The sequence below is a fragment of the Helianthus annuus genome, chromosome 13, assembly GCF_002127325.2.
Source record: "Helianthus annuus cultivar XRQ/B chromosome 13, HanXRQr2.0-SUNRISE, whole genome shotgun sequence".
Taxonomy (NCBI): domain Eukaryota; kingdom Viridiplantae; phylum Streptophyta; class Magnoliopsida; order Asterales; family Asteraceae; genus Helianthus; species Helianthus annuus.
In genome coordinates this window covers 94,293,578-94,314,735 of record NC_035445.2, presented here as the reverse complement: position 1 = coordinate 94,314,735, position 21,158 = coordinate 94,293,578, and the positions used below count along the sequence as shown (strand labels likewise).

The following is a 21,158-nucleotide window of genomic DNA, read 5'->3' as shown; positions in this document are numbered from 1 at the left end:
CGGCCTTTTAAAATAAAAACGAGTATTTCGGACACGTGAACGGACCAAAACCTTGCTTATTAAATTATAAGCATGTCCCTAAAGTTTCACGTCAAACCAAGGTCTAGAATGAGAGTTATGCTAAAAGGCGCACTTTTAAGAAAGTTTTGTAATTAACGGCGCAATTAGCATAACGCCCATCTAACCCAAGTTTTCGTCACCAAAACTTTTACCCACTGTGGTAAAATAATATTTTGGGAATTTTAAAGATTTTTAATAATTTTTACCTTGCTCATAACCTGCGGTTATGGCTACGGTTCGGTTAATACCGAATATGCCCTTTTTGGCCAAAACGGGAGTTCTACAAGGTCTTTTGACCCGATTCCAATTGCCACTGGTTTTAAATAATAAATAAAGTATTTTAAGCTTTATAAGCTGTTCGGAAAACTCAGATTTCCTGTAGAACTCGAAAAGCCCTTTTTAAAGTCTTTAAAATGACCGAAAAGCCCCTTCGGGGCATAATATAAACTTAAACTCGTTACGGGCATTGCGGAAGGTATCCTACTGATACCAAAATACTTTTAAGGCATATTGACTTAGGAAATAAGCGTACGACTCTTATGGTTAACCGTTTCGCCTATTTGCGCACACGGTACGGCTCATGGAACTAGTTTTCGTGCAATAGCCGATATGGGTCAAATTATATTATTTGAACCCCAAAATCCAGAGTATGAACTATAAACCCATATAAAACAAGTCTCTGAACTTGTTGGGTCCAAATCATACTCCATTCTCGGTTTTCGCCTCTTCGTGCGAATTAACCATATCTATATATCGGAATCAACCGGTTTAAGCTACGGCTAATACAAGGACCGTTAGGATTCTAAGAGGTTAATTAAAACCTTCGTTCCAGATTAGGAGCCCCAGTAAAAGCTATCGGTGACTTGATCTAAATTAAGGATTAATACTTGCAAAGGTAAATACTTTTGACTTATTTCCCCTATATGGGCTTGGGTTACGGTATATTAATACCGCTTGATTGAGCATTATATAATTCCATCGCTTAGGTGGTTAATTGATTAAATATGATCGGCTCATTTAAACAGTTTTGTTGCTTATAAGCCTTTGGGGGGTTTAATGACCGTTGTCCCGGATATCCTCGGCATCATTTTACGAAATGGCCACGACCATCGACATCCCGGTGTAGGCGTACACCCGGTATAAAGTGTCGACATTAAAAACTAAAAGACGTAGCCGTTGGTTTCTGTACTACGGTTTTACGCAAATGTGGTGTGTCTATAAATCTTTAACCCGGCACGACCCGGGCTACTGAACGCATAAAAGAACATGTAAAACGTTCACAAGATCATTATGAATTTTCCCAAGTTATAAAAGAGTTTGTGCCTTGTGCATTCAAATCAATTTTAATAAACATTTTCAAATGTGTCAGTTGAATGTATTTACCAGTGTAAACTGACGTATTTTCCCCAAAAAGATTAAGTGCAGGTATCTAAACGTAATTGGCTGGTATTAGCTCCCTAGCGTCGGGATAAGCCTCGCAAGCTTGATTGCAGTATCTGATGGAACAATAATTTATGACTATTTACGATCCACTGTGGATATTCGACTTCTGTAATACATTTTGATATTACAATCAGAGGTTGAAATTTATATATTTATCTTATGCTTCCGCTGTGCATTATATAATTGTGTGGTTTGACTATATTGTTGCCAACATCGTCACGGTAATCCCCCACCGGGCCCACCGGTGAGACACGTGGAAAACGGGGTGTGACATTTTATTAAAGAGATTAGTGGGCTAACTTGTTTACGTAATTGGGTTGGGTTTCAATCCGTGTTCACAATTTTTTTATATAAATTCCTAACATATTTTTTCTAAGGGGTGCGGACCAAAATCCAAGGGGTGCAGTCGGAATTTTCCAAGGGGTGCGGTCGGGATTTTTCACGGAAAATAGCACTAATTTATTTTTCAAGGGGTGCGGCCACCCACCCACGCCATAAGATGGGTCCGCCCCTGATCATAAAGTTTAATGATTGTCGATGCCGTGACAAACCGAGCCGGTACCGACATCGGTACAGGTTATCAGAACCGATATCGGTTATCGTTTTTATGGTTTTTAGATCGATGTAAAACACAGGTCGGTATCATTTTAGGTATATCACGACTTTATTTTTTTTCTATTCTCTTTCGGATGTTGTACCTAACGGCTAACGTTGGTCCTATAACAAAACGAACCAATACCAACTGACTTCCCACATAGTTAAATTATATTATATTGTCTAAATTGGAACTAATGGCTGTAATTATCATAAACTCGATCTTCTTAGAATGCTCTCCTAGTGCCTAAACTTTAAAATTCTAGGAACGTGATTGGCTAACTTTAAGATATTATAAAATAACAAAGTTAATAAAACTAGTCAACTATAGACAATAGGTGTGAATCAAATCCAAAAGCACATGACTCAAATTTCAACTAATCATTTTATTTTTAACTTCTTAGACGACTTGGCTGACTTTGACAAGTCTACTCGAGTAGGATCAAAACTAAACGGTAGAGGAAACATGACTTTGTAACACGTTTATGACAATCAGGTAAGTAGTTTCTATATAATCCCTTCATTTCTTTCTCTAAACTCACTTCATTTTATTCTCTCTAAACGATCGAATCGATTATGGCTACTTTAACTGTTCTTCCATCAGCGGTTTCACCCCGAGAGGACGCTATTCAGTTGTATAAAGCTTTCAAAGGTAATCGCCTTGTACATATATGATCCTTCGATATGATCAGATGAACAAAAGGTTAAGCCAAATATGGTTTTGACTGATGCACTCTTTGTATTTTTTTATTATTTTTTTTTTTTGTTTTCCTATTTTTAAATATAGAATGTGATTGTTTGGATTCAAACTTCATCCAATATCTTTAATGAAATAAACAGGATTTGGGTCTGATGATGTGGCCGTGATTGGTATTCTTGCTCATCGAGATGCAACCCAACGCGCGTATATCCAGCAAGAGTATAAGACAATGTATTCCGAAGACATCCTTAAACGTTTGTCTTCCGAACTTAGGGGCAAATTAGAGGTATATTTCAAAGTTCTAGAAATGTTATTATCCTATATAAATTATTGATCACAATGCATAAAACCATGAAAGTGAATTTTTAATTTGGAAATCATAAGGTTTGACTGTTTACAATCATGTCACAGACCGCAGTTCTGCTTTGGATGCCTGATCCAGCACAAAGGGATGCCAATATATTAAGGGACTCATTGAGCCCGGGTTTTATAGATCTTGAAGCTGTAACCGAAGTCATATGCTCTCGGACATCTTTGCAACTACAAACTCTCAAGCAAATTTACCACTCGACTTGTGGAACTTATCTTGAACATGACATCGAACTACAAGCTTCTGGAGATCACCAAAAGGTCGAATCTTTACCCTTTTTCGTTCACCAAGTTATAGTATTGAATTTTGCGTCATTTTCTTGGTCTTTTGAATGATGAGAAGACTTCATGTAACTGAAAATGGTCTTCTTGTGTAGATTTTGCTTGCTTGTGTAAACAAACCGCGTTATGAAGGACCGGAAGTAGATAGAGAAATGGCTGCAAAGGATGCAAAGGCTTTGTATAAAGCTGGTGAAAAGAAATTAGGAACTGATGAAAAGGTTTTTGTGAAAATTTTCAGTGAAAGAAGTAATGCACATTTGATTGCTATAAACACATGTTACCATGACATGTATGGTGGATCACTCAAAAAGGTTCTCAAGAAACATGAAATTTTTTTCTTTATGTTCCCTCAAGATTGTTTACCAGATTTTGCTAACCAATGAATTACACATGTTTTTTAACCAGGTTATAAAGAAGGAAACTTCGGGGTTATTTGAACGGGCACTTTTGACAATCTTACAATGTGCTGAAAATCCCGCGAAGTATTTTGCAAAGGTGAAATCTTTAGTTAACCATAGTTCGGTTTAAGGTTAGAAGATGATACTCTCATGCTTATATATAGTTTGAAAATGATTGTAGGTGCTATATAAGTCAATGCAAGGCTTAGGGACCAATGACACAACACTTATAAGGGTGATTGTGACCAGAACTGAAATCGATATGCAATACATCAAGGTTGAATACCATAAAAAGTACAATAAGAGTTTGAATGATGCAGTTCACTCTGAAACGTCAGGCCATTATCGGACTTTTCTTCTCTCGCTTCTTGGCCCAAATCATTAGCTTGATAATTCATTGTAATTTTCTGGAATTGTTCTTGTAATTTGTGTTGGTTTGGCTATTTGCAGTCGGGCTTGTACTCGTTTTCTTTTTGAGTCGTGTCATATTATGTAACGTTGCGAAAGCAAGAATAAATGAGAAAATAATTTCAAGATGTTACATATTTGATGATTAAACCAATATATAAACTCTCTTTTAGAGTAAATCAAATATAGTAGGTCCGGCCAACATAATTATGAAATGACTTCCTAAAAAGACACATGTTTTTACATTATAAATCAAAGGAATTAAAACTTATAAATTTAGAAAAATTATTGAGAGTTTGAAATCAGGACTCCTAAAAATGGAATTCATGTTCGAGAGTTGGGACAAAACCCCCGTCTAGACGTTTTTATTTATTACTTATAGAATTGTAACGCCAGGCACACCCTAGAATATGTCATTTATAAGTTACGTCTTTTTCTAGCTCGTTTGCCTATCTCTAGTCCAACTGGTTCGTTCAAGTATTGCTTTGTTTACCCTTGTATCCATGTTGTATATTTTCAATAAGTTTCATTAAAATTCTTGAATTAGAGATTTTAAGACTGCCAAGATTTAACATTTATCCGGGTCCACCTATTAAAAAAAGAATTGGATGTTGGAGTCTTAGAGTGGTATGAATCACTTTCAGAATGAAACAATTTTAAGGTTCACTTAAATTTCTCAATCAGATAAAACTCTAAGAAAATCTTCCGGAACAAAGTATGTTATCTATGATGTTTTTGGTGAACCATATTGTATGACCCAATAACTCCTATCAAGCAATCATCAAACAATTCAAAATTTTGTATTCAAATTGCTTTAAAATCAAGCAATTATAAACAATTTAAAAGGCTTAGTTTTGCTATTCAAAAAGTGATAGCGGCGCAGCTTGTTGCCCGTTTACCAACTATCTCGATGTAAATTACCTGTAAACACTTTACGGTTTATAGTCAAACTAAAAAAATTCTAATTGCTTTAAAAATGGAGCCAAATTCTATCCCGTAATTTAAATGCAATTTTCAGAACCCCAACCCAGGGCTCAACCCTTGCACCCCGCTAGAGGCTACCGCTCCTTGAACCCCGCTAGTTGCCCCTTGAAACCCCATTGCTTAGTGCCTAAGACACTAAGGGGCTGTTTGACAACTTCTGAATGGTTAAGTGTTAAACCAATAAGAGGTCTGAACCATTAAATGTTCAACCAGTAAGAGGTCTGAACCATTAAGAGCCAGTACAATATTTAACCGTTCAGAAGCAAATGTCTGATCAATTTAGATTAGAGATTTTAACAATTCAGACTCAATATAATGCTTAACCATTCAGAGTCAAATGTCTAAACTATTCAGACATTTGTTCGCGAAACAAACAGTCTGAATCATTAAGTACAAAACCAGTAAGAGATCTGAACCATTAAAAGACTCGTTAAGAAGTAAACAAAGAGTCCTACTCATTGATGATAAGATGAAATTTTAGATAATCTTTTTATTTCATATTTTAACTCTTTAGACGACTTGGTCCACTTGGATGACTTTAACAAGTCAACTCAAATTTAATAACAGAGAAAAAAAATATGACTTCGACTCTTTATCTAGTTAATCCCACCATTTGTTTCTCTCCAAACTCAACTCTATTTTTCTCTCAGAAGTCTGAACCATCGGTCAATGATGGCGACTCTAACGGTTCCTCCATCACTGGTTTCACCCCGAGAGGACGCAATTCAGTTACATAAAGCTTTCAAAGGTAAACATAAACACCATGAATTTAAATCTTTGTTTGTTTGTTTTTTTTTTTTTTCTGATTATTAGGTTTCCAGGATATGGGTGTGATAATGCTGCTGTGATTGGTATTCTTGCTCATCGAGACGCAACACAACGGGCGTATATCGAACAAGAGTACCGGACAATGTATTCTGAGGACATTAATAAACGTTTGGCTTCTGAACTTAGTGGCAAGTTAGAGGTATGGTAACAGACTTCAGTTTTGACTTTTACAGTCAAACAAAGGCTAATTCATATACCTATATTCATATACCTATATTAATTTCAAACATAACTGAACAATAGTGAATTGACGGTAACGGCCGTTAATATGTTGAAATTAGAGTAAGAAAGAACCAAAGTAAACTCACACTTGCAGTTTTCTACACCGATGAATGACAGAGAGATCGGGTCAATTACATATCAGAAATTTATTTATTTTCTGGCCAAAAGTATGCTAAATCGTTTTGGCCACCAGAAGAAACCGTTAAACTTCGGAGGAAGAACCGCCGACACCGATTTCAACGGCGTCGGTGGACCTCCTAGAGTGGCGGTGACTGTCGGTGGGTTTCTGACGAAGACGAGGAGACTGCGTGTCTAGATCTATACCAGATCCGGCTTCGGTAGCGACCACGTGGTTGTTCAACAAGATGGTTTTTTTACAGGGACTTTGTAAACATATACGTTCTAGAGAGAGAAAGACGGCGATGTTCTACAACGTTCAAGAAGAACCACAGTGGAAATGGCGGTGGCGTGTATGGAGGTACATGGGTGGGTGAACTGGTGAAGGAGAAAGAGGGATAGATATGAAGTTAGGGGTTGTGAACCCTAGGTGAGTATGAGTTTTTGTAAGGGAATGAGGTTGTGTTCAATTACCGGTGGTGGTTGCGACGGTGTTTACATTTGTTCCATTGGTTTTGTTTTTTTTTTTTTTTTGGTCAACATAAGAACATTTTATCATCCCAAGCATGGATTCCCTTCGCAAGCAATTAAGGGGAGCCCAATACAATCACAATCACCAAAGGAACAATACTAAACAAGTAAACATACAGGCCAAAAATACAGAGAAACAAAACGACAAAAAAATAATAATACTCACACTGGAACCCTTCAAATCTTCACCATTTTTTCAACTTAAGACCAGTTTTCCGGTGATTGTGCCATGGTGGATGAATTTGGAGAAGTTGGATCTTGGGGTTGGGGGTGGGTAAAGGATGAGAAAGCAGAGTAACATTTGCTTATGGAATTCTCTATGTTTTAATTTAAATTGATTTAATTAATTACTAGGCATAAACATATTTCATTGTTTGTATCATAAACATATGGGTTTATTTCATTGTTTGTATTTCAGTTTCTAAAATTCATTGTTTGTATCATAAACATATTTCATTGTTTGTATTTCAGTTTCTAAAACTTATATGTTATTTAATCGCTTTTGCTCTCTTATTAAACTTTTTTTATATCTATAATAAACAGTCATAGCGCCTCTTTTATTTTTAGGTTTTCCTTTTCGATAATAATAACGTAAAGAATCGAATTGCTACCGATTAAAAGCCGCCGCGGAGCGCGGCTGGATTTACATCAAAAAGGTGTTACCCTTGGTTGATGTACACGAGCCTTTAAAAGAAAAAGGAAATTCACTTGGTATTTTATCCTTTGTTTTTTTTTAAACCATAGGCTAATTTGTTTCTAAATTGATTGGTTTAACAAATGTCAAACTCCAATGTGGAGATACGTGTTCTTAAGCGCCTTGCATCTCTTCTTGAAGATCTGATCAAGTCCGATCGTTTGGTTATGGAAAAGATAAATACACTAACCGAGCGTGTTAGGAAGATATGCGACGAACATTCAAGTCATTGTTGTCATGTTTAGCCTAAAAATGTTAATAAGAACTAATATGTTTAGGTGTTATAATAGTTTTACATTAATTGTAAAATTTGTAATATTTTTATTAACAATCAAATGTTATAATGCATCACAACGGGCAATAAAAAAAGCAGTTGACTAAAAAAATTAGTTTCGGAAAATAATCCGAAATCAATCTGATGGAAAAACCGGGGACTATGAAACCGGATATACTGAGCCGGATCCAATTCGAATTTCAAAAATTTTAACCCACTTGAATTTTTTTCCCGGATCTTCTCGCATTGGATCTAATCCGGATAATTTGGATCCGAATTCAAAAAAACTGGTTTCTTATTTTTTATATGATATTTATTGAGGTTAGCCTATATATTTTTTATTTATCAAGTATTTTTTATCTGGTTTATATTTTTTATAAATTTGGTTTTATATGATCCGGCTTTGACCATCGTTTGATTTATCCGGATGGGATAAAAATGTGATCCAGTTTTTTTAAGAAATCCGATTTGTGCACCTCTAAGGAACCAGAAGAGGTATTAAAACCGGTTTGGCAAGAACCGGTTAGGAAACAGGAACCGACCCGAAACATAAGGTTGATATTGGGTTGTAACACTATACTTTCAGCCTGGTTTCAAACAGCTTAAACGAGCATTAGGCTTTCTTCAACCCAGTTCCAACCCGGACCGATTTGAAAAAAAAAAAAAAAAAAAAAAAAAAAAAAAAAAACCCAGGTTTGTACACATATGCTCTCACACTCCTTAAAAGTCCAAACTCCCAATTGTTGTCTATCAAGGCCAGGTGAATTAGAGAAAAGAGTTGGGCCAATCCAAATAATGACTTTTTTTTAGATTTGATCCCTAAGTTTTCATAAGTACACGGATGATCCCTGTGGTGTGCACTTTGTAACGCAATTAGTCCCCAGCCAACAAATTTAAAGGTTTTAGCATGTTCAAGTTAGGGACTAAATGCGTCAGAGAATGCAAACCACAAGGACCATTCATGTAATTCTGGAAAAAGCTCAGGACTAAATGCGTTACAAAGTGCAAAACACAGGGACCATTTGTGTACTTTTGGAAAGTTAGGTACTAAATCCAAAATTTTGGTAAGGCATAGAGACTAATCCGTGTACTTTACGGCTTACATTCTACATGAAAGTGAATTTAAATTCGAAAATCATCATGTTTGGCATGTCTTAGACTGCAGTTTTGCTTTGGATGCATGATCCAGCAAAAAGGGATGCAACTATACTAAGGGGAGCACTGTACACAGGTGTTATAAATCTTGGAGCCGTAACCGAAGTCATATGCTCCCGAACTTCCTCGCAACTACAAACTCTCAAGCAAATTTACCACGCGACTTTTGGAACTTATCTTGAAAATGACATCGAAATACAAGCTACTGGGGATCACCAAAAGGTAGAATCCTCACCCCTTATCGGTTTTACCAAGTTATAATTTTGAATATAATTTAACAAGTTAACTACCATTTTCATCCTTGTGGTTTATCCAATTATACCAGTCCAGAGTTCCAGACCAAATTTTAAATTTGTACCATTTTCGTTACTGAAATTCTTGGAACATGTCAGTTCTGTCCAAAAAAAACTAGCGTATGCTCACATAATTGGACAAACCACAGGGACGAAGCTGGCATAACAATGTTAGTTTTTTGGATGGAACAGGCATGTTTCAAGAATGTCAGACGGAAATTGTACAAATTTGAAATTTGGCCTGGACTGATATAATTGGACAAACCAGAGGGACGAAAATGGCAGTTAACTCTAATTTAACTGAAAAACGATCTTCTCGTGCAGATTTTACTTGCTTGTTTAAGCAAACCGCGTTATGAAGGCATGGAAGTCGATAGAGAAATGGCTGCAAAGGATGCAAAGGCTTTGTATAAAGCTGGTGAAAAGAAATTAGGAACTGATGAAAAGGTTTTTGTGCAAATTTTTAGTGAAAGAAGTAGAGCACATTTGATTGCTATAAACACATGCTACCATGACATGTATGGTGGATCACTCAAAAAGGTTCTCAAGAAACATGAAAACATTTTTTTTCTTAATTTTTCTTCATGCTTCTTTCCAAAATTTTGCTTACCAATGCATTTATACATGTTTTTTTTATTATTTTACAGGCTATAAAGAAGGAAACTTCGGGCTTATTTGAGTGCGCACTTTTGACAATTTTACAGTGTGCTGAAAACCCCGCAAAGTATTTTGCAAAGGTGAAATCTTGTTAACCATAGTTAGGTTTAACTTTACAAGATGATAAATAATCTCATACTTATATGTAGTTTTAAAATGATTATAGGTGCTATATAAGTCAATGCAAGGCTTAGGGACCAATGACACGACACTTATAAGGGTGATTACGACAAGAACTGAAATCGATATGCAATACATAAAGGTTGAATACCATAAGAAATACAATAAGAGTTTGAATGATGTGGTTCACTCTGAAACGTCAGGCCATTATCGGACTTTTCTTCTCTCACTTCTTGGCCCAAACCATTAAGTTGACGATCCGTTGTATTTTTCTTGAATTTTGCTTCTGATTTGTGTTTGTTTGAATATTTGCAGACGGAGTTATACTCGTTTACTTTCTAAGTCATGTATATGTAACGTATAACGAAAGCATCATTAAATGAGAAAATAATATCAAGCGAATATTACCACCCGTAGCTCTAGGCGTACCCAAGTTATGTCATTTATAAGTAAGGCTCTTTTTTAACCTGATTGTCATTTTACAGCCTACATGAGGTCTAAGGGAATACGGTGTGGGAGCGGCAAACTCACCATCACCGATCGGCAACCCACGGCAAACCAATGCCAACCCTTTGCCGCGTGGGTGTTTGACGAAATGGGGGGGGTAAATCGGTGATGGAACACCGATTCGGCAAGAGGGAGAAGGAGAGAGAGGGAGGGTATTGTGGGTGGGGTCCATTCCTATCTCAACCAATTACACCTTTTTCCTTTTTTTTTTAAAATAGTTTACCACTTCACCAAGTGTTTAAACCATTGCCAACATTTTTCACCAAAGTTTAAACACTTTTGCCTAATTGACATGGCGCGCTCTCATTGGTCGGTTTTTTGGTTTGCCACTTTAAAGTGTTTAACCACTCCTTATACCCTAAGTATGATTTTGATAACTCCGTAAATTTCAAGTACGAGTCCGCTTGCTTCTAAATTATCTTTGTATCAATATACTAGGGCTGTAAACGAGCCGAGTCAAGCCAAGCTAGACCCAGCTCGAGCTCGGCCCGGTTCGATCTAGCTCGAACTAACAAAAAACCCGCAAAAAATACTACTTAAAAAGCCCTTAAAAATGAATTTCTTCATAGACTAAGGGCCATAATTGCCATTTAATTTAACCATATGGCTAAATATGCAAGTATAAGTAGTTAATTTACTTTGTAGATTGTCTTTACCTTCTTTTATAGGAGAAACTAGATTTTAGCCAGTGCCGCGCGTTGCGGCGGCAACGTCACGTCTGTAACTTCGTTACATGGGATACGATGATGACATTAACGTGTGATGCTCACACGTGATGTGACGCGTTTTTTACTTTGTTATACATATTGCGTTAGTAACATTAACTTGGTTAGAAATAAATAAAAAGATATGTAAGAACTGCTCAATTTACTTCAAATATAATTGTTATGATTTATGACAAAAATGATATGTAAGAATTTCTCTAGTTTCGTAATGGTTGTAAAGTATTTTGATTAGTGTTGTTTTATTTTTCTAAACAAAAGATTATGAGAATGTAAATGATTATTATTATTACGCTTCATATAAATCATTATGAGAATATTAATGACTATTATTAGGCTTCTTATAAATTAATGTATTATCACAATATATGAAGGTTGTCATATATTGAAGGTTAAAAAAGAAAGGTTGTTAAAGGTTGAGGGTTAGTATGTATATATATTAAAAGGTGAAGGTTTAAAGAGAAAGGTCCACATATATGAAGGTTGTCATATATTGAAGGTTAAAAAAGAAAGGTTGTTAAAGGGTAAGGGTTAGTATGTGTATGTATTAAAAGGTTAAGGTTTAAAGAGAAAGGTCCACCGACCTTTCTCTTTAAGATATAGTTAATATTCCCTTAGTTTTTGTTTTCTAAGCGATGTGGGACAAAAAAATGAAGGATGTAAACCTTATCGAGCCAGCTCACGAGCCGAGCCAGACCAAGCTCGAGCTCGGCTCGTTTACAAACCGAGCCGAGCTGAGCTGGCTCGTTAACAACCGAGCCAATTTCGAGCCGAGCTTTTTTCAAGCAAGTTTCGAGCGAACTCGAGCCACAAGTTTTTTGAACACCCCTACAATATACATATACATATGTATACACAACACAAAGTCACAATACCCTTAATATTCTTCAATTTAGGATTTCAAAACTACCAAGATTCATATTCACATGGGTCCATCTATGAAAAAAATTATTGGAACCCCAACAAAAAAAAAAAAAAAAAAAAAAAAAAAAAAAAAAAAAAAAAAAAAAACCTAGTAAACTACCATCTAAAGTCAGACTACTATTACAAAAGTCAAGTAAATTACAAAACTACCCTTTAGACACTTGTTCTATTTCTCCACCACCTGCATCTGTTATCTCTTGAACATCACCATTTCTATAAGCAAAACTAGCAGGAGGTCTATCAACAGAAAGTGTACCTTCTAAAACCTTCACCACTTCACCAACTGAAGGTCTTAAAAATGATTGATTTTGCATACACCACAATGCAATTCTCACAACTCTTTCAACCCCTCTTAAATCCTCACTATCTAAATACTTTTGTTCTTGCATCACTTGATCCATCACTTGATCTAAACTTTCTCCGATCGCTTCTCGACTTAACAACACAATTTCGGTCAGTAGTTTCCCGAGCATGTAAATATCTCTCTCGGATGGCGACTCGCTAGATGAACACGCGCCATCGCTTTGTAAAAAACTCTTGATCCCGTAATCCGTCACTTTCGGGCTTAAATTTTCATCGAGCAACACGTTTTCGAGCTTCAAGTTCCCGTGTGGTATGCATACTTGACATTCGGTATGTAGATACGCGAGTGCGCGTGTAACTCCAACCGCGATATCAACTCTTTTTTCCCAGTTTTTCTTGTTTTTGTCGAATAACCATTTATCAACGGACCCGTTTGGGACACACTCGTAGATTAACACCTTATGTTTCGGCTCGAAACAAAATCCCTTTAAAGACACTAAGTTTCGATGGTGGGTCCCGCCCAAGATCGAAACCGCCTTCATAAACTCCTTTTCGGTTAAAACCGTTGCATCAAGTACCTTTGCAACTACAACCGTTTCTTCGAAAAGTAAACCTTTGAACACGAAAAACCCGAGTTGATTCGAAAACCCCGATGTGAGTTCGTGTACCTCTTTATACGATAATCGAATTAACGCGCTATTTCGAAGATTCGTTTTCGCCCCGTTTAGTGATCTTTTTATCGGATCGTTTCGCCTTTTTTGGTAAAGAAACATAACTACGAACATTTCAAGCACTAAGATAACCAAAACCGTCACAAGAACTACGAAAGCGACCGCGCTTATAATCTTCCGATAATTACCTCGAAACGGGATAGATACGACTTGCGGGGTGGAATTCGGATTCGCGCCTTTTGCTGCAACCGCTTGTGGGACTAAACAAACTTTCAAAAACGAAGTTGAAGGGATCGAAGGGGACGTGGATCCACTTATAAACCCGGTTCTTTTCAACGTGCATAAACCCGACCCATCGTTTTTCGAAGTCAAAGCGTAACAAGTGGTGTCATTAGAACAATATTCTTTACAATCTTCTTCGTTTAACATCATATCAACATCATGAGGCGGGAAAAGTCCGTAAAGAACCGTTTGTTTCAAAACCAACATGCTCGTATGCGCTTTACAATTTCCTAAATCGACCATTTTATTACAGTTTCCGTTACCAGAATCAGATAACGGAAACTCATTACTCCGATCTAACGAATCGGAATACAAACAACCGCAAACGGGTGCAGTTGAATTATACCCACAAACACTATACAACCCACACGAACCAAACACGTCGCATTGATCTTCCACCGCTTGCCAACCGACTCTCCAAGTATGAGCAACCTTATCCCATGAATAAATCCTCAAGTTCCCATCTTGATCCATTCTTAAATGCCGCAAACTCACCGAACTTTCGCCAAAATCTTTACTCGAAACCGACCAAACAATCTTTTCCATTTCATCATACATTTCCAAAACACCGTTCGGATTAAATCTAACGTCTTTAACACTACTAGACAATGAACTCAAACGGGATTGCCAATAAGTGACATTACTTTCCCACATTAACGCCACCCCTTCACGATCAACCACAAACGTGTAGTAACTAGTAACCGATTTCGTCGACGGGGCTCTAAGGTTTCGAGGGTAACTAAGGGTTTGACCGGGGAGCAACGTGTTCGTCGGCCGGTCAAAGCTTTGCCAAATCACTTTACTTTCACTTCCCATTAGTACCAAATTACCATTATTCAAAAGGGTAAGTTTTTCCACATTTAAATTTGAAGTATCAGTGCTCCAAATTATGGAATTTTTAAAATTTTCAAACAAGATTAGTCTCCCATCCATTGAAAGTGTGAATGTTGAGTTAATTGAAACCCTAACTCCCCCACCAACAGTCCAAACAGGAATGTTAACTAATTTTGGGCCTAAATTATACCTAATACCCACAACAAATTCACCATCTTTTTCCAAAAACCCAAACTCAAAAACCCCATTTTCAGACATCAAGGTGTTAGCTTTATCATCATTATTACTACTAAACCCTTTAATTTGGAAGCCTAATGAAGCTGAATCTTTAGAAAGATTATCACATAATACAGAATTAGGAAAACCCAACAAGATTATAAGAGTGAATGAACAACATATGATTGTAAAGGTGTTACCTTTGACATTCTTGATGGGAATAAAGAAAGATTGCAGCATTTTTAGCATAAAGAAAGGGGGAAAGATTGTACCTTTTTGGGTGTGTGATTGAAGGGAATGAAGATGAGGTTGTTGTTAAATTGAAGGGATTGTTATGTGTTGGTGTGGTGTGGTGTGGTGTGGATTCAAAGTGATTAAAGTGGGGTAAGAGTTAAAGAACTAGAGAAGCATGTTGAGAGATTGAAGGAGAGTAGTGTTTTAGGATGGTGGACCTTGGTTGTGTGTGTATGTGTGTCAGTGTGTGTTTTGTAGGGGTCAAATCTTTTTTATTTTTTAATTTTTTTTTTTTTTTTTTTTTTGGATGGTGACTGATTTTGAATCTTGAGATGATGGGAAAAAACAAATTTTGATATACTGTTTGGGGATATCCAGGTTGGTATTAATATTATAATCTTGATTACTAATTTCTTTTCCACTAATCAGGGAATCTTGCTTAGTTCACTCCTTAAATTACTCATCCAACCATTTGGTTTTAGATTATATGTGTTTTAAGTAGGAGTGTTAAAATTCGGATACCCGAAAATTTTGATCCGAAATTTTCGGATACCATATTTCACTATCCGAATCCGTATCCGAAATTTCGGATATTCAAAATTCGGATATCCGAAATTTAGAATATCCAATCGGATAGTAAATCGGATATCTGAATATCCATTTTTTATTTAATTTTTAATTTTTATTATTTTTTAATATTCAGAACTGGATATTTTGGATATACGAATATAAATTTTCGAGTATTTATCGGATATTTCTCGGATATTCGGATATTTTTCGAATATTTCGGATATTTTTGGATATTCGGATATCCGAGAAAAATAAAAATTAAATTTTCGGATATTTCGGATATCCGAAATATCCGAAAATTTTTAAAATCGCTATCCGAATCTAAATCCAAAAATTCGGATATCCAAATTTTTTAATATTTCGGATTCGGATATCGGATAATTCGGATCGGATTTTCAGATACGGATAATTTTGACACCCCTAGTTTTAACAGCAAACTAGCCTACTCTTCAACCATCAATGTTTGCACCTTCAATGATTTAACACTCCACTTCAAGAATAGAAAAGAGACACCTTACCTTCATACCATGTCCTTTGTGGACAGTTTTAGACTATGTAATGTAGAGTACAACATCTCTACATCATACCCACGTTCATGAACCGCGTCGCGGTGTTGTGAGCCTGGTTTTAGTGGGGTAGGTCATGTTCGCGAGTGGAAGATTTCGCTTGGGTAGAAGCTTTCTGGCTGCTAGATATAACATGAAAACGTTCATAGATACCTAAACTATTTGTTATTATTTTTCACACTTCTCACTTTCTGTTCTCATATGATTTGTAACCTCTCTCCAAAAGGTTTCTAAACATTGGATTCATCGTCATTGTCATCTTCATCATCGAGGCCGGTGAGATTTTCACGGGTACAATCATAGCCGTCATCATCACCACCCAAACTTTGTAGATTTTTTCAAGGAAGAGAAACAAGCAAACGCATGAGGCGATCCACAACCAAGAAATACATAACAAACTTCGCGCAATAGCATATTTGAAGTCTTGATTTACAAGATTATGACTAGTTTTTATTTATGTATTTCTATTTGAAGTGTTTTTCTTTATAAATATGTAATGTTAAAAAAATATTATATTAATATTAAGAGTAAAATGCCAAAATGCTCCCTAAGTTTAGACGACTTTTGCCACTTTAATCCAAAAATTAAATGTTTTGTATCTGGGTCCCTAAGATTTCAATTTCGTTGCCAATTTCATCCAATTGGCGAACTGGGTTGGAATTTTTTGTTAACTTCTTCCCTTTTTGTCTTTTTCCTCATTTAATTATGTAACACCCTAACACGCTTTAACTAAAAAGACGCAGCGGAATTACGTACCATAAAATTTCTTTCATTAAAGACATTTTATCTTACTTGAAACTTCATTATAAAATAACCTTTTACAATATACGCATCCTTCGTACTCATTTACAAAATGAAAGTTTAACTTATGTCTAACATTTTACATACTCCAGGATCCCCGTACAATCTATCTTGCAACTCGGACCTTGATCGCTACACCTCATGATGATAATTTGTCATTCGTACAACCTGCACCCACCACATACATTCACAGCATTAGTATACATCATATACAAACAAGATTCTTAATCATGTAGTCTCGCTACGTTCTATCCACATATACTTTTCGTCCCGTTTTATTTCTAGATCTAGTCATTCCATCCGGGCGTCTAATCCTTGACGAACTTCAATATAGTACCTGCACCATATTTCATTCTCGAGGCACACTGTTAATAACGTCAATACTTAAATGTATTGAAACTACGCATACATTACATACCTGACTGTGTACATACATCCCTACCCTCATACATGCCTACATACATACATAACTACATACAACCATAAATACATGCATACTTTACTACATACAAACATACCCTTTTCACATACATACATACATACATACATACACACACACACACACACACACACACACATACATACATACATACATACATACATACATACATACATACATACATACATACATACATACATACATACATACATACATACATACATACATACATACATACATACATACATACATACATACATACATACATACATACATAACTACATACAAACATACATTCATAATACGGATCATAACTACACATGTGCATACCTTCGCTCACACGTACATGTACTTACCTGATGACATAAATACATTCATACTTACATACTACCTCATATTCATGATTACTTATTAGCTTAAGCGTATTGGGAAGAAGTTAAATCTATACATACTGACCCACATACTTAATTCGTTTCCCGCACACGCGCTTACCCTTTTCCATTCTTACTCATGCTTCCTAAACACTCTTTAGGTGACTTTCGGGTACATTTCGGATCTTAAAGATGAGTTCCATACTTAACCGTAGCTTATCAAGCCATTTGGTAGGGTTGAGGTGCATTATAGAAGCTTATCGGGGCTTGGGATGAATTCACGAGGCCCGAAATTTAAAGGAAAACAAAGAAATGCATAACTTACATTTTGCACCTGACCTCCACCGTAAGCTACGGTGGCTACCGTAGCTTACAGTGGCCCCAAAACCCTTACGGTGGCATATAACTGTCTTACGACAGAAGGAAGGGCCCAGCACCCACCGTAGCTTACGGTGGGCACCGTAAGCTACGGCGATGCCCAGACCAGCCCCCTATAATAATACTAAAATTTGCATAACTTTCTCGTTTTGCATCCGTTTCACTTGAAACTTGTTTCAAATTGTTCATAAAACATTCCCCTACCTAATTAACTAAAAATTCATACCTTGGGGTCCTTAAACTTTATAAATTACATTATCGTTACACGATTCATGCATATATGTTCGACCCGCTTGATCTATATCATGCATTTCCCAACTTACCTTGAGCATCCGTTTTCGCATCCGCTTCCTTGTCTCCTCTTGACCCGTTTGTCTTTCTTGCTTGAGTCCATTTCCACATGATCCCTAATGCTTTCGTGTCGCCACAATCACATCCTTGTTAGTATATATGATTTTACATATAAATGATCATGTCGAATGCATAACTCGCAATTAGCTTTCATAGTCAAGTCTAACAAACATAAGGCATACGCCCAAATCATATCTTTTCAAACTCATACAATCCATCATGTTAACGCATAAAACGCATATTAATTTAACACATACCATATGGCGTTCCAAGATCTTACATTTGTGTCAAAAATCTAGCTATGTCCCTTATGTCCAGTTGACTTCCAAAAGTCAACGGTTTAATGTATAAACTTCCGACTTAACTTCATATATTCACTACATCATATTAGGCTATACATATGACACTATATACATTTCCTACTTATGATGCAAATGTACTTACAACCACATAATCATACACGCATACATATTTACTCACACATACATTCGTTTCATTACACACACGTTCTTGTTAGCATATGAAATTATACAAGGGAACAACCATATTAATTCACAATTCACATTCGACTTCCATTAAACATATCAATAACATGTGGTACACTCATGGTGAGATACTCATTTAATCGCATGATCACTTGTTTACATGTACACACCATACTAGAAACCTCATTAATTCTACAATTGCACCATAATCCATACTTAGCAATGAACTATATCTAAACTCAATTCTCATGTTAATTTACTATCAAACACCCCTTTATCACCTTCCATATCTAATTACCACTTTCTTGCATACTATTTCACCTTCTAAATTCACCTAGTCATTTCATCGAACACTTGGCATGCGTACAAGTTTCTAAACATAATGTACAAGTAACCTTCATTCTTTTCTTCCTAGTTCTTGTTTTCAATCATCCAAACTACCAATAACAATTCAATTTCATACCATGTTCAATATAACTAACAATTTGGTCACATGCAACATATCATATCAAGAATCAAACAAAGGTTGGACATGGGTGACATACCCATGTCGCCATTTCTACTAACCCCAAGTGGGTTTCATCTCCAAGTCTCAATTAACATCAAATCTTGTATAATTCACATTCCAAATGATAATTCTAACATATATTCATGCTTAATTTTAGTAAATTTTGTGGATTGATCCTAAGCCACTTCATACAAAAATCATCAAACTCAAAATTACAACTTACCATATGTTTGTTAGGGTTAGATTATGAGAAATCTTCATCCATGCACGGCTTTCCATTCGATTTTGGCTTTGATTGGGCTGAATTTGTGTTGTTCTTAAGAGCTAGGGTTCACACCCCTCTGCTCTTCTCCTGGACGATCCCACCACGCACACACACCTTGTGTGTGTGTGATATTTTGTTTTAATAACTTGAGTTTCCATCTTGGCACCCTTAGTCCCTCAAGTTTAACATATCATCTTAATTGCCACAAACCTCATTCTTTTATTTATTTATTAGACACTTAACTAGGCCTAATAACTTAGTTATTGTACTTCATCTAATTACATAAGGTAACCTACTAACGAATTTAATAATTCGAGTTTTGGGGTGTTACAAATTAAAATATATTATGACATAAATGACGATTATACCCTTCACTTAAATGAGGAAAAAGACAAAAATGGGAGAAGTTAACAGAAAATTCTAACCTAAATTGCCAATTGGATGAAAATGACAACAATAATGAAACCTCAAGGACCTACAAAAAGTAAGTTTTATTTTTGAATTGAAGTGACAAAATGGCCTAAACACAGGGACCATTTTAGCATTTTTATGTTCTTATAATAAGAGTTTATAACTTTATACCAAGTATTTTTAAAATTAATCAGTATTAATTGTTTAAAATATAATAGAAGACCCGTCTTGCCTACGTGACACACTTTTACTTCTCTCACTTTAGACTATGTGTAGCCATAAAGCCTTTTAGGGGGCGTTATGCGACAAGTGACGAAACGTGTAAGAGAAGGGCTTTATTGGGCTTTATATCACAATAAGGTGTAGTGGGTTATATATGTACGGGACTTTATATATGTATGTGTATATATGTGTGTGAGTTGGTAACGGTTGGATTTTTGAAATACTCCCCCTCACGCCGCTATCCATTTCGCGAGAAGACAAAGTATTCAACCCAAAGCGCCGGTAGTATTGGTGTTGCCGGGCACTATGGGGCACGATCGATGTTGTCGGCGTGATATAAAGCCCCACTACGGATGACCTTAGTAGTTAGTATTATACAAGGCCTTAATTAAAATAAAGAAAATACACTATAGTTTATTGGCTACAGGAAATTCGTACAGCAGTTAATGGGGGTCCTGGTCCTGGATGCTTCTGGTGTTCAACAGAATGGGGTAAGGGTGAAAATGACAAGGTGTGGTCAGGATTGCAATTTGTGGTGTGTGACGATTCCATCATATAGACTTAAACGTCATCACAAAATAGCAAATCTTACTGGTGGGCTACGAATGGGCTGTTTGTTATCAGGCCCACTTGTGAGGGGTAAAGAATTGATATGAGCCCATAACTTTTTATCTTCCACTGGGTTTTTGTTGGTCCACAAATCAGTGCCTTTTTATTACGAAATCCATAAATATTATTCTAGTTGGTGGTTTTAATAAATCGATATAGGTATGTATGTATAAATAGTGTACGTCACTACTAGGCGTCTCCCACCAGCGAGTCTCCCTAAAAATATGAGAGAGGTAAATCACGTGTCATAGTGTAAATCGGGTGATGTCGAGGTTTGAACCTACATTTCATTTGTTTATCCATTCACACAAATTATTGTTATGGGTTTCGTTGTCAAAAATTATTAGGTGTCGCTTGGAT

At 36.2% G+C, this 21,158-nt stretch overlaps 3 protein-coding genes and 1 long non-coding RNA gene across 4 annotated transcripts; 2 read left to right on the top strand and 2 right to left on the bottom strand.

Annotated features, from left to right (window-relative positions):
* Positions 1–2,589: 2,589 nt before the first annotated feature.
* Positions 2,590–4,382, top strand: LOC118479266 (annexin D5-like). Its single transcript, XM_022145583.2, has 6 exons — positions 2,590–2,749; positions 2,938–3,083; positions 3,209–3,427; positions 3,544–3,759; positions 3,854–3,943; positions 4,028–4,382. Exons 1-6 carry the CDS (start codon positions 2,674–2,676, stop codon positions 4,229–4,231), a joined length of 951 nt encoding a protein of 316 aa, XP_022001275.1. The 5' UTR covers positions 2,590–2,673; the 3' UTR covers positions 4,232–4,382.
* A 1,447-nt stretch (positions 4,383–5,829) lies between these two features.
* Positions 5,830–10,541, top strand: LOC110898747 (annexin D5). Its single transcript, XM_022145582.2, has 6 exons — positions 5,830–5,986; positions 6,060–6,205; positions 9,063–9,281; positions 9,677–9,892; positions 10,000–10,089; positions 10,176–10,541. The coding sequence occupies exons 1-6, from the start codon at positions 5,908–5,910 to the stop codon at positions 10,377–10,379; spliced, it is 954 nt and encodes a 317-aa protein (XP_022001274.1). The 5' UTR covers positions 5,830–5,907; the 3' UTR covers positions 10,380–10,541.
* A 1,790-nt stretch (positions 10,542–12,331) lies between these two features.
* LOC110898746 (G-type lectin S-receptor-like serine/threonine-protein kinase SD3-1) lies at positions 12,332–15,041 on the bottom strand. Its single transcript, XM_022145581.2, has one exon. It carries the CDS (start codon positions 14,835–14,837, stop codon positions 12,429–12,431), a length of 2,409 nt encoding a protein of 802 aa, XP_022001273.1. The 5' UTR covers positions 14,838–15,041; the 3' UTR covers positions 12,332–12,428.
* A 1,738-nt stretch (positions 15,042–16,779) lies between these two features.
* On the bottom strand, positions 16,780–19,649 carry LOC110903010. The gene is made up of 3 exons (XR_002571592.2): positions 19,515–19,649; positions 18,271–18,360; positions 16,780–16,927 (listed from the first exon to the last, which is right to left on the bottom strand). It is a non-coding gene; the product is annotated as an uncharacterized LOC110903010 (long non-coding RNA).
* Positions 19,650–21,158: the final 1,509 nt, after the last annotated feature.